Genomic DNA, 13,184 nt, shown 5'->3' on the forward strand with positions numbered 1-13,184 from the left:
TTATCTGAGCATAAGCTTTCGCATCCGATGAAGTGAGCTGTAGTTCACGAAAGCTTATGCTCAAATAAATTGGTTAGTCTCTAAGGTGCCACAAGTCCTCCTTTTTTTTTTTTTTAGAGAATCAGTGGGTCCATGGTCTTACCAGGGGGTTAAATAGAGCAGTTAAAATTGAGAAGGACATTGCTGAAAAACAAAATTATTTCTTTAATCAGCCTTGTATATTCATAGATTCCAAGGCCAGAAGGGACCAGTGTGATCATCTAGTCTGACCTCTTGTGTTACAGAGGCCACAAAATTTCCCCAAAATAATTCCTAGAGTATATTTTTAGAAAAACATCAGCTCTTGCTTCAGAATTGTCAGTGATGGAGAATTCAGTGACCCTTGCTAAATTGTTCCAGCGGTTAATTACTGGTTTCAGAGTTTAGAATTACTCTAACTGTAAAGAACTTATGCCTTATATCCAGTCTGAATTTGTCTAGCTTCAGCTTCCAGGAATTGGATCATGTTACACCTTTCTCTGCTAGATTGAAGAGCCCGTTATTTATTATTTGTTCCCCATGTAGATAATTTCAGATGTAATCAAGTCACCTCTTAACCTTCTATTTGTTAAATTAAATAGATTGAACTTCTTGAGCCTCTCCTTATAAGACAGATTTTCTCATCCCTTTGTCATTCTCATGACTCTTCTTTGACCTCTTCAATTTATCAACATTCTTCTTGAATTGTGGACCCCAGGACTGGGCACAATATTGCAGCAGCAATATGACATAGTTGACAAATTTATATGCAGATGACACAAAGTTATTCAGGTTAGTCAAGCCCTGGAAGATTGAGATACTTCAGACAAATCTATCCAAGCTAAGTGAATGGGCAACAGAATGGCAGATGAAATTCAGTGTTAAACAATGAATAATACTCATACACTGTACAAGGCTCTAAATTAATGGTATCACTTCAGACAATGACCTGGGCTTCATTATAAACAGCTGAATAAAACCCTTTGCCCAGTATACAGCTGTGGTCAGAAAAGCAGATAGGATGTTGTGATACATAAAGAATGGGATGAAGAAGGATAAGGAAAACATGGCTGTTATATAACTCAGTTCCCTCATCTGGAATACTGTGTTTAGTGTTGTCCATCCCATCTCAAAAAAGAACAATGTGTAATTACAGGGCATTCGGAGAAGGGTAATGAGAATGATTAGGGAACGGCAACGCTCTCTTATGGAGAGAGACTCAAAAGACCGGGATTGTTTATGTTAGAGAGAGGACATGAAAAAATTACACAAAACAACATTCTAGATGAGTTTCATAGGGAGCTGTGAGGTGTTGGCTCCAGGCAGTCAGGCCTGGTGGTGGGAGTGGAGGTTAAAGCCAGGTGGTCAGAGTCTGTAGACAAGCCAAACTGTACCGTAGCTGGAGTAAGAGCTGGAGCAAAGTCAGAGAAGGGCATGGGCAAGGCTGGAGCAGGAACCAGCACTGGATTAGAAGCAGGCTGGGAATCTAGAGTCTCTTTGTTCAAGGCAGCAGGAGGGTCACTGCACTACAAGTTGCACAAGCTAACTTGCAGCTCTGATGGGGTTGGGGAAATACCTGAGTGTGGGGGTCGTCTGTCCCTGGCTCTGCTTAGGGATAGGCTGCTGCCCCATGCCTAAGGGCTGAGTCACTGCAGCCTCCGTTGGAAGGGTTTGGCTGTTGGGTCTACACTCCTTCTGAGCAATCCTAGCCTAAGCACAGACCAAAACTGATCTAGAAACACCATATATCCTGAATCTGCAGAGGGTCTGAGTTCTGTAACTGTTCTTAGTTTCTAAGCACTATCGCACTGATTGTGTCAGCTGGAAATGAATGCAGACCAGGCTCCTCCACTTGGGTGTGCCTGGGGAGAGAAACGGATGCATGGAGCAATGGAAATTTTAGTGCTTAAGATTTGTATGCAACATTTGCAGGAGGCCACTCAGAATTTTTTTTTTTGCACAGCCATCCTAGCGCAGAAAGTTTTCCCTACATAAAATCTCTTGACTATAAACTTGTCCCTTGACAAATCCCTGTTTCTGAGTAAACTCATCATATAGAAAGTCTAGAGACTTAAAATATGGAAAGTTTACTGATTAAACACACCCATATCTAAAGAAAGTGATAAGGAACAGCCAGCATGGATTCACCAAGGGAAGGTCATGCCTGACTAATCTAATCGCCTTTTATGATGAGATTACTGGTTCTGTGGATGAAGGGAAAGCAGTGGATGTATTGTTTCTTGACTTTAGCAAAGCTTTTGACACTGTCTCCCACAGTATTCTTGTCAGCAAGTTAAGGAAGTATGGGCTGGATGAATGCACTATAAGGTGGGTAGAAAGCTGGCTAGATTGTCGGGCTCAACGGGTAGTGATCAATGGCTCCATGTCTAGTTGGCAGCCGGTATCAAGTGGAGTACCCCAAGGGTCGGTCCTGGGGCCGGTTTTGTTCAATATCTTCATAAATGATCTGGAGGATGGTGTGGATTGCACTCTCAGCAAATTTGTGGATGATACTAAACTGGGAGGAGTGGTAGATATGCTGGAGGGGAGGGATAGGATACAGAAGGACCTAGACAAATTGGAGGATTGGGCCAAAAGAAATCTGATGAGGCTCAATAAGGATAAGTGCAGGGTCCTGCACTTAGGATGGAAGAATCCAATGCACCGCTACAGACTAGGGACCGAATGGCTAGGCAGCAGTTCTGCGGAAAAGGACCTAGGGGTGACAGTGGACGAGAAGCTGGATATGAGTCAGCAGTGTGGCCTTGTTGCCAAGAAGGCCAATGGCATTTTGGGATGTATAAGTAGGGGCATAGCGAGCAGATCGAGGGACGTGATCGTTCCCCTCTATTCGACATTGGTGAGGCCTCATCTGGAGTACTGTGTCCAGTTTTGGGCCCCACACTACAAGAAGGATGTGGATAAATTGGAGAGAGTCCAGCGAAGGGCAACAAAAATGATTAGGGGTCTAGAACACAAGACTTATGAGGAGAGGCTGAGGGAGCTGGGATTGTTTAGCCTGCAGAAGAGAAGAATGAGGGGGGATTTGATAGCTGCTTTCAACTCCCTGAAAGGGGGTTCCAAAGAGGATGGCTCTAGACTGTTCTCAATGGTAGCAGATGACAGAACGAGGAGTAATGGTCTCAAGTTGCAGTGGGGGAGGTTTAGATTGGATATTAGGAAAAACTTTTTCACTATGAGGGTGGTGAAACACTGGAATGCGTTACCTAGGGAGGTGGTAGAATCTCCTTCCTTAGAGGTTTTTAAGGTCAGGCTTGACAAAGCCCTGGCTGGGATGATTTAATTGGGAATTGGTCCTGCTTCGAGCAGGGGTTGGACTAGATGAGCTTCAGGGGTCCCTTCCAACCCTGATATTCTATGATTCTATGATTCTATATCCTTGCCAAAAATATGCACATTTGAAGTTTTAAATTCCATGATTTTAATGCCAGCCACTGAAGGATAAAAGGACTGAGAAGTTACACCTGCATTGATGAAAGATGTAGGCTTGCAGCTGGACCCACCCAGCTTTATCTGCAGTGATCGGGGTAAGAAAATCGAATCACAGTTATTACACAAGTTTTGCTGACAACTCTTGGTAACCAGTGTGAGGACCAGTGCTGCCCACCCTATGACTAATAAGGGAGCGGAGAGAGTGTAAGCAAGTATTCCAATAGAATGGCAGGTTCCCAACCCAAGGGGCTGGAACAGGCATCTGGGAGCCAGATGGATGACTTACTTTTTAGGTTGAATTCTGAACCTGAAATGGGGGTGAATAGCTTCCCCTTAAAAGCTCAGAAACCAGAAGGCCAATAACCTTCTTCCCCTCTCCCAGCATAAAAACCTTCAACTTCTCATGTGTTTTAAGCCAACATCTTGTGTTTTTTACATGACTTATGATTTTTGAACCCTTCGGGTTGCCAATACTGATAGGGCCTCAGCTTGTAGCAGTGATTGAGTCTGAGGAGAACTGGGCTGAGGAGAACTTGGATGGCTGTGGCCTCAGATCACTGGCCATAGGTTTTGTTGTGGGAGCAGAGAAAATTGAGAAAGCAGATGCAGACACGATCAGCTTCAGCTGATCCATGAATATTTGATAACATGGTTTTGGTAATTAAATATTCATGTAAATAGGCCCAATGGACTGTGATGGGTTTTTAGATGGGGTAAGATCCAAGTTACCCGGGAAAGAATTTTCTGTAGTATCTGGCTGATGAATTTTGCCCATATGCTCAGGGTTTAGCTGATCGCCATATTTGGGGTCGGGAAGGAATTTTCCTCCAGGGCAGATTGGAAGGCCCTGGAGGTTTTTTGCCTTCCTCTGTAGCATGGGGCACGGGTCACTTGCTGGAGGATTCTCTGCTCCTTGAGGTCTTCAAACTACAATTTGAGGACTTCAATAGCACAGATATAGGTGTGAGGTCTTTTTTAGGAGTGGTGGGTGAAATTCTGTGGCCTGCGTTGTGCAGGAGGTCGGACTAGATGATCATAATGGTCCCTTCTGACCTAAATATCTATGAATCTATGAAGAATGGCTGGCTATCCAAAAGTTTCTACCTATTAAGTTCCTTCCTGGAATACATCCTGGTCCTTTTGAGGAACTGGAGAACCAAGAGCTCTATGATTCATAGAGTATAAGGCCAAAAGGGACCTTTAGATCATTTAGTGTGACCTCACCTATATGAACAGGCCATTCAATTTCACCCAGGTACCCCTCAGTTTAACTTTGCTTCATGTCTCCCTTTCTTTATGTCTAAAGGTTAACCCAGCAAATTCACTGCATGAAGGAGAAGAAATGTGCTCCTTTCACTTTGGGTCTGTGCAGTGAGCTGGTGGGAAGGAGTTGTCCTCATGTCCTGCTCTTTCCTCTTTTTGGACTAGATATCTTGGAGACACTGCCAGATCCATTCTTTCTGAGCAGCACTGATGAAGCCAAGGATCTGGTGGATGCTGCATACAAGTACGAACGGGACAGGTCAGTTCACCTTATGTTATCCATACTAGGGGTACAATTTTACAAAAAACACGGGAACATGATACCATTATTTGGGAAGTTTCTTTTGTACAAATATGTATTTATTACGGCAACATCATAGTTCAGGGTTCTGAAATTTTCCTAGCATGTATCACACCACATGCACTAATCTCTTCCGTCCACAATGGCATGGAACACCTCCTCTCCTGTTCATGATCACACAGTACTGCTATGGTGCAAAGTGATATTAGGACAGTACACATATTTTAGCTTTTTAACATAGCTCAGCCCGTGGAATTAAGGAGAGCCAGCACCACATGACCAGTCAGCTCTGCGAGAATGACCAGCAGCCAGGGATCATCTTTGCTCACCACTGTCACTACAGTGATTCTGTAGGGAAGGGTTTACCTGTTTATAGTCTCAATATCAACTCTGTTGAACCATTCTGGAAAATACCAGCCCCTCCCTCTATGGGAAATATGGCATGCTTGGGCTGTAGCAGGGGAGAATTTTGGAGAAAAGCTTGCGGTTATTAGACAAGCACTTCTCAGCGATCGTATTGGACTGTCCAGACTTCGGTGTACTTCTCTTTTGGCAACTCTACCTTTTTTTGGTGAAGACCTATTTTAAAATGTTTTCGGGTTAAGACCTTCCTTAAATTAAACCAAGAAACAATAAAGATACAAGCTTCTGGAGTTTTTTCTGTGAAGACATCCTGAATGACTATGAATAGTCATTGGGCTGGGGAAAAAGAACCATGACTCTGTAAAAGCCTAGAGAGCACTCATCTGGGATATCCAAGACCAAGTGCAGACAAAACGGGGTATTGAACTGGCCACAGTGTAGCTGAGTGTCATAGCCACAGGGCTAATGGTTAAAAGGGAGGCTTCCTCCTTCTGCTCTCCTACGCAGCCATTTTGTGAGGCTTATCCTGCGTTGCTTTTGTTAAAATGCCTTAAATCAAGATGAAAAATTTCAAGTCAGGTCAAAATAAAACAATTTGTTTCAACATTTCAGAAACATATTATTTTTATCAACATTATTTGATAAACTCAACAAAAATTCACAAATAGATTTTCATTGGCTGAAACTGCATTTTTGGTGACTAAATTAACATTTTTTCCCATTGATTATACATTGACTGTGCTATTTATCACACGATGGTATGAACTCTAATGCCTAATAATGACCATTTGAATATCAATCTGGTTATTCCAATATTATTAATTTTTGCAGAAATATCCAGCTGATATATTTATCTGCTCTGGCTGGACATTCCATTCATTTGCAAGGATGGAATAAGGTGGACAGTGCTGCACATTTACACAGGTGTTGGCTTAGTGATGTCCAAACAGAAAGATAATGTGCAGAATCCTGGATCTTCCTTGCTCCTGGTCACACAGACTGCATTACTTGCTACTGTTGCTTTAGTCCGCCTCTGGCTGGCAATGAGACTCTTCATTCCTTCCCACTGTGATACTTGCTACTACCATCACCAGATTAGACTATTGTAGCTTCCTCTACCTGGACTTGAAGGTGAAAGGGTCATAGAAACTCCAACTTCTACAACACTTAGTTACCTGCCTTTTGTACTATTTCATGTATGTCCAGTCCCAGCCAGCAGCAGGATGTTAACCCAGGGCATTTTGAAACAAAAAAAGTTAGACTTCTTAAAAAGTCAATTAGACTTTGACAGCCCCAGATGATCTCTATGAAATGTGTCTCCTTATTTCCGCCTGCTAGGCTGTGCTCTTGTCTTTCAGTCATGGATCTCGCCAAGGCTTTCCAGGCTGTTATCACCTCTGGAACGGAGCACTGAAATACACTCCACATACAACTATTGCCAAAGACCGCTCTAAAACTCCAGCAGATACAGAATTCAGCTGCCCATTTACTCAGTGGTGTTTCCCTAGGGGCACACACGACATCTGTGCTTCTGAGTCTGCACTAACTCCCCATTCATTTCCAGGAGAAATTCAGCAAGTACACTTTGACTTGATAAGCTCTAGTGATATGTGATAAAAGACCTGTGGCACCAAGACTCAGAGCCTGGGTCAGCTGACTTGGGATCATGGGGCACAGGCAGTGGGGCCAAAAATAGCAGTGTAAATGTTGGGGCTCAGGCTGGAGCCCAGCCTCTGAGACCCTCCCCTCTCACAGGATCTCAGAGCCCCAGCCTAATCATCTACACTATTTTTAACCCCACAGACCGAGCCCTGTGAGACTGAGTCAGCTGACCCCGGCCAGCTGCGGCCATACCACGGGTCTTCGATTGCAGTGTAGATGTACTTTATGGTTCCTCATTACCTGAAAAGCAGTCTTTCTACTTCTTGTCCTGGATCCACAGGAGGAGGTTAAAATAACAAAAGGCAAGGGTAAAAAGAGAGAAGAGATGAACAATCAGCTAGCACAAATTTGAGATGTGGAGAACGAAATTGATCAAGGAAACAAAGGACATAAAGAGAAGAAATTCTTGAATTGCCTACACACTAATGTCAGGGCCCTAGGTAACAAACAAGAGGAACTGGAATTGCTTGTTTATGAGCATAAATGAGAACTAGTTGATATTGCTGAAACCTGGTGGGATGACTGCATGATTAGAATATTCAAATCAATGATTATAACCTTTATAGGAAGAATTGAGTGGGCAAAAGGGGTGGGGGGGTGGCACTCTGTCAAAAATGGCATTGCCTGTTTCTGAATCGCTGATAACTCGGAAGAAAATTATCTTGAATGCTTATGGATCAATGTCCTAACAGATACATAACAAGAAGGAGTAGCACTTAGTGTCTGCTACAGATCACCAACCACTCAAGGGAACAGGATGACTGGTTTCTTACACACCCATCTAAAATGTGTAGGAAAAAAGTTGTGTGATCTATTTGAGTGATATATACTGGAGGCCTCATGCTTCCAGTACTAAAACATCCTTGGAATTGCTAAACATGATTGGTGACAATTTCCTAACTCAAAAAGTGTTACAGCCAACATGAGGAAATTCTTTATAAGACCTTGTCCTAACAAATAAAGGGGAATAGCTCACACAACTGAAAATTAATGGTAGTTTAGGTACAAGTAATCATGACTAGATCACAGTTATAATGCGCAAGCAGAATCAAGTCCAGACCAGTAACACATATATGTGGTGTTTTAAAAGGGCCACTTTCACAAAACTGAAAACAATTATGAGCCACATCAGCTGGGAGGAAGAATTTATTTAGAAAATTGTGAATGATAATTGAGAATAATTTAAGAACACATTAACAGGTGCCCTGAAAGCCAAAATTTCACAATTAAGGAAGAAGGCTGTCCTGGGTGAAAAAGCAACCTGGTTTAGAGGAGAATTTAAGGCAGCTATAAAAAATGTAAAATATATAACAGAAGAAAAGGGAAGTTGATAATAATGAATAAATCAGAAGTTTGGAATTGTAGGAAATTGATAAGGAAAACCAAGGGACACAAGGAGAAATCTATGGCCAAGGAGAGTTAAGGAAAATAAGGAGGAGTGTCTAAAATATATTGGGAACTATTATGATTACTAGATTGAAAAGATAGAACGAGCAATAATAGTTGCAGAAATGGCAGAAGTGTTCAATAAATATTTCTATTCTGTATGCGGGGGGGAAACAGATGATATAGTCTCATCATATGGTGATAACACTCCACAAGTATCTCTGGAGAATGCTAAAATAGAAGTTACTAAAGTTAGACATTTTAAAATCAACAGGTCTAGATAACTTGCACCCAAGAGTTCTAAAAGAACTGGCTGAGGAGCTCACTAGACCATTATTGTTCATTTTCAATAAATCTTGGGGAAGTTCCAGAAGAGAGGAAAAAAGCTTAACATTGTGCCAATTTCTTAAAAGGGCAGTTGGGATGACCTGGATTATTATAGGCCTGTCAGCCTGACATCAATCCTGGCAAGATAATGGAGTGGCTCATACGGGACTCAATTGATTAAAGAAATAAAGGAAGATAATGTAATTAATGCAAATCAAAATGGGTTGATGGAAAACAGATCCTGCCAAACCAACTTGATATCTTTGTGTGATAAGATTACAAGCTTTATAGATAAAGGTAATTGCGATGACATAATAGACTTCTAAGGTGTTTGACATAGTACCACATGACATTTTGATTAAAAAACTAGAATATAAAATATTCTAAAACAGCTGCAGAAGTCACAGAGGATGAGGAAAGTCACAGAATTCATGACTTCCGTGACCTCCATAACAGACACGTAGCCCTGCTTATGGTGATTGACTCAAAGAGCTCAATCTATTTAGCGTAACAAAGACAAGGTTATGGGCTGACTTGATCACAGTCTATAAGTACCTACATGGGGAACAAATATTTAATAATGGACTCTTCAATCAAGGAGAGAAAGGTATAACATGATCCAAAGTCTGGAAGTTGAAGCTAGATTAAAAAATCTCATTGGAAAAAGGGGAACATTTTAAATGGTCCGAGTAATTAACCATTGGAATGATTTGTTAAGAGTTGTGTTGGATATTCTTCTAAAAGATCTGTTGTAGGAATTTTTGGGGGGCAGTTCTCTGTCCTGTGTTATACAGGAGGTCATCTTAAATAATCACAATAGTCCCTTCTGGCCTTGGAATACATGGGAATCTATCAATCTTGGTGAGCAGTTTGAATGGTTCATTATTCTACTGTTAAAAGGTGTGAGCTTTATTTCCAGTTTGAATTTTGCTTACTTCACCTTCCAGCCATTGGTTCTTTTTCTGTCCTTGTTTATGTGTATGTCTGATATTTCTCTTCTTTACTATAGTTTCAACCAATTTGCCCGGTACTTGTTAGGCTCGCTGGCCTGCAAGTGCCAGGATTTCCTCTGGACCCCTTTTTAAAAATTGGTGTTACATTAGCTACTCTCAAGTTTCCTGGGGAAGGGGCTGATTTCAGTGATAGGTTCCACACTACAGTTAGTAGCTTTGCAAGTTGTTATTTGCGTTCTGTCAGCACTCTTGGGTGAACACCATCTTACTGTTTAGTTTCAATTTGTTCTAAAACCTCTTCTATTGACACATCAGTTTGGGACAGTACTTCAGTTGCCCCAAAAGAACAGCTGTTATGTGGGTATCAACCTCACATCCTCTGCAGTGAAGACTGATGCAAAGAGTCCATTTAGCTTCTTTGCAATGGCCTTGTCTTCCTTGAATTCTTCTTTAACACCCTTATCATCTAGTGGCCGCATTGCTTGTTTGGCAGGCTTCCTGCTTCCAATGTACTGTAAAAAAATGTTTACTGTTAGTTTTTGTGTCTTCAGCGAGTTGTTTCTCAAATTCTTTCTTGGCCTGCCTTTTTATAGTTTTCCATTTTACTTGCCAAGGTTTGTGCTCCTTCCTATTTTCCTCAGTAGGACTTGACATACAAATTTTAAAGGATGCCTTTTTGCCTCTAACGGCCTCCATCACTTTGCTGTTTTTTAGCCATGATGGCACACTTTTGGGTCTCCTACTGGCTCTCATGATTTGGGGCAAACTTTTAGTCTGAGCCTCTGTTTTGGTGTTTTTAAATAGTCTCCAGGCTGCTGCTGTTCATGCTGTGGAGAGTTGCTGTGCCGCAGCGTTGCTAATGCTGTGGGTCTTGGAGGTCTGGGGTTAGCTGCACCAGTAGAGAGAGCAGCATGTTGATCCATCAGACCTCAATGTTACTCATAAGGAAAGACCACAGACTCAGTTTGGTGGTGAAGGCACCTATAGTAAACACCAGGTAAGTTAGCAAGGTTCCATCCTGACTCATCACTTTCTGTATCATGTTCTTCAGTGTCCTGTAAAAGCATTCAACGAGGCTGGCAGTCTGTGGATGGGAGACTTAGGTTTGCAGGGCCTATATGTGGAGCATCACACATAGGTCCTTCATCAATTTTGACACAAAGCGGGTTCCTTGATCCTTGAATCTACCCTAGAGAAAATCTGAATTAACTCCTTCACTATCGTTTTGAACATTGTGTTTTGTAGGGGTACAGCTTCCAAGTATTGGGTGGCATAGTCCAGAGCAATGAGCACACATTGATGGCCCTGGGCCGACTTCTCCAGTGCGCCTATCAGGTCCAAGGCTATCCTCTTGAATGGGACGTCAATAATTGGTAGAGGTTCTAAAGGGGCCCTTAAGTGAGCTTATTCCAGGAAGGAGGCCAAAAGACCCTCCATAGGAATTGACATAAGAGCTTATTCACCCCTAGAAGTTCTCCAAATAAATGACTATGAGCTAGGTGTAATACTGCCCGTTGGTGTCTTTGAGGTACCAGAAGCTGCTCCACTTCTTTATCTGGTATTCTGACTAGTCTATATAATTGATCTCTTTTTATAACAAAGTATGGCCCTAGGCCTTTGGTTTTCCCCTCTACCAAGACCCCATCCACCTCAATATCCTCTTTCTCATATTGTGATACAGCGGATCATTGAATCATAGAATCATAGAATATCAAGGTTGGAAGGGACCTCAGGAGGTCATCTAGTCCAACCCCCTGCTCAAAGCAGGACTGATCCCAAATTAAATCATCCCAGCCAGGGCTTTGTCAAGCCTGACCTTAAAAACTTCTAAGGAAGGAGATTCCACCACCTCCCTAGGTAACACATTCCAGTGTTTCACCACCCTCCTAGTGAAAAAGTTTTTCTTAATATCCAACCTAAATCTCCCGCACTTCAACTTGAGACCATTACTCCTCGTTCTGTCATCTGCTACCACTGAGAACAGTCTAGAGCCATCCTCTTTGGAACCCCCTTTCAGGTAGTTGAAAGCAGCTATCAAATCCCCCCTCATTCTTCTCTTCCATAGACTAAACATCCCCAGTTCCCTCAGCCTCTCCTCATAACTCATGTGTTCCAGTCCCCTAATCATTTTTGTTGCCCTCTGCTGGACTCTTTCCAATTTTTCCACGTCCTTCTTGTAGTGTGGGGCCCAAAACTGGACACAGTACTCCAGATGAGGCCTCACCAGTGTCGAATAGAGGGGAACGATCACGTCCCTCGATCTGATGGCAATGCCCCTACATATATATCCCAAAATGCCATTGGTCTTCTTGGCAACAGAACTGCTTTTCTTTTCTGCAGAACTGCTGCTGAGCCATTCGATCCCTAGTCTGTACTGGTGCATTGGATTCTTCCATCCTAAGTGCAAGACTCTACACTTGTCCTTGTTGAACCTCATCAGATTTCTTTTGGCCCAATCCTCCAATTTATCTAGGTCCCTCTGTAACCTCTCCCTACCCTCCAGCGTATCTACCACTCCTCCCAGTTTAGTGTCATCTGCAAACTTGCTGAGGGTGCAATCCACACCATCCTCCAGATCATTAATGAAGATATTGAACAAAACTGGCCCCAGGACCAACCCTTGGGGCACTCCACTTGATACCGGCTGCCAACTAGACATGTAGCCATTGATCACTACCCGTTGAGCCCAACAATCTAGCCAACTTTCTATCCACCTTATAGTCCATTCATCCAGCCCATACTTCTTTAATTTGCTGGCAAGAATACTGTAGGAGACAGTGTCAAAAGCTTTGCTAAAGTCAAGGAATAACATGACCACTGCTTTTCCTTCATCCACAGAACCAGTTATCTCATCATCAATGGGGGAGGCTAATTGATGATGAGATTATGAGAAGGCAATTAAATTAGTCAGGCATGACTTGCCCTTGGTGAATCCATGCTGACTGTTCCTGATCACTTTCCTCTCCTCTAAGTGCTTCAGAATTGATTCCTTGAGGACCTGCTCCATGATTTTTCCAGGGATTGAGGTGAGGCTGACTGGCCTGTAGTTCCCAGGATCCTCCTTCTTCCCTTTTTTAAAGATGGGCACTACATTAGCCTTTTTCCAGTCGTCCGGGACTTCCCCGGATCTCCATGAGTTTTCAAAGATAATGGCCAATGGCTCTGCAATCACATCCGCCAACTCCTTTAGCACTTTCGGATGCAATGCATCCGGCCCCATGGACTTGTACACGTCCAGCTTTTCTAAATAGTCCCAAACCACTTCTTTCTCCACAGAGGGCTGGTCACCTCCTCCCCATGCTGTGCTGCCCAGTGCAGTAGTCTGGGAGCTGACCTTGTTTGTAAAGACAGAGGCAAAAAGAGCATTGAGTACATTAGCTTTTTCCACATCCGCTGTCACTAGGTTGCCTCCCCCATTCCATAAGGGGCCCACACTTTCCTTGACTTTCTTCTTGTTG

General features: G+C 42.7%; 1 protein-coding gene across 1 annotated transcript in view; it reads left to right on the forward strand.

The window, feature by feature from the left end:
- Window positions 1–4,944: 4,944 nt before the first annotated feature.
- Window positions 4,945–13,184, forward strand: part of LOC311532320 (myeloperoxidase-like) — a gene marked incomplete at its 5' end in the record, with an annotated part of 62,198 nt that continues 53,958 nt past the window's right edge. The window contains one exon of the mRNA XM_084650676.1: window positions 4,945–4,993. Coding sequence (XP_084506802.1) covers window positions 4,945–4,993 — 49 coding nt within the window. The remainder of the gene's footprint in view (window positions 4,994–13,184) is intronic.

Source organism: Lepidochelys olivacea (assembly GCF_965140295.1).
Source record: "Lepidochelys olivacea isolate rLepOli2 genome assembly, chromosome: 17".
In the NCBI taxonomy this organism is placed as follows: Eukaryota; Metazoa; Chordata; order Testudines; family Cheloniidae; genus Lepidochelys; species Lepidochelys olivacea.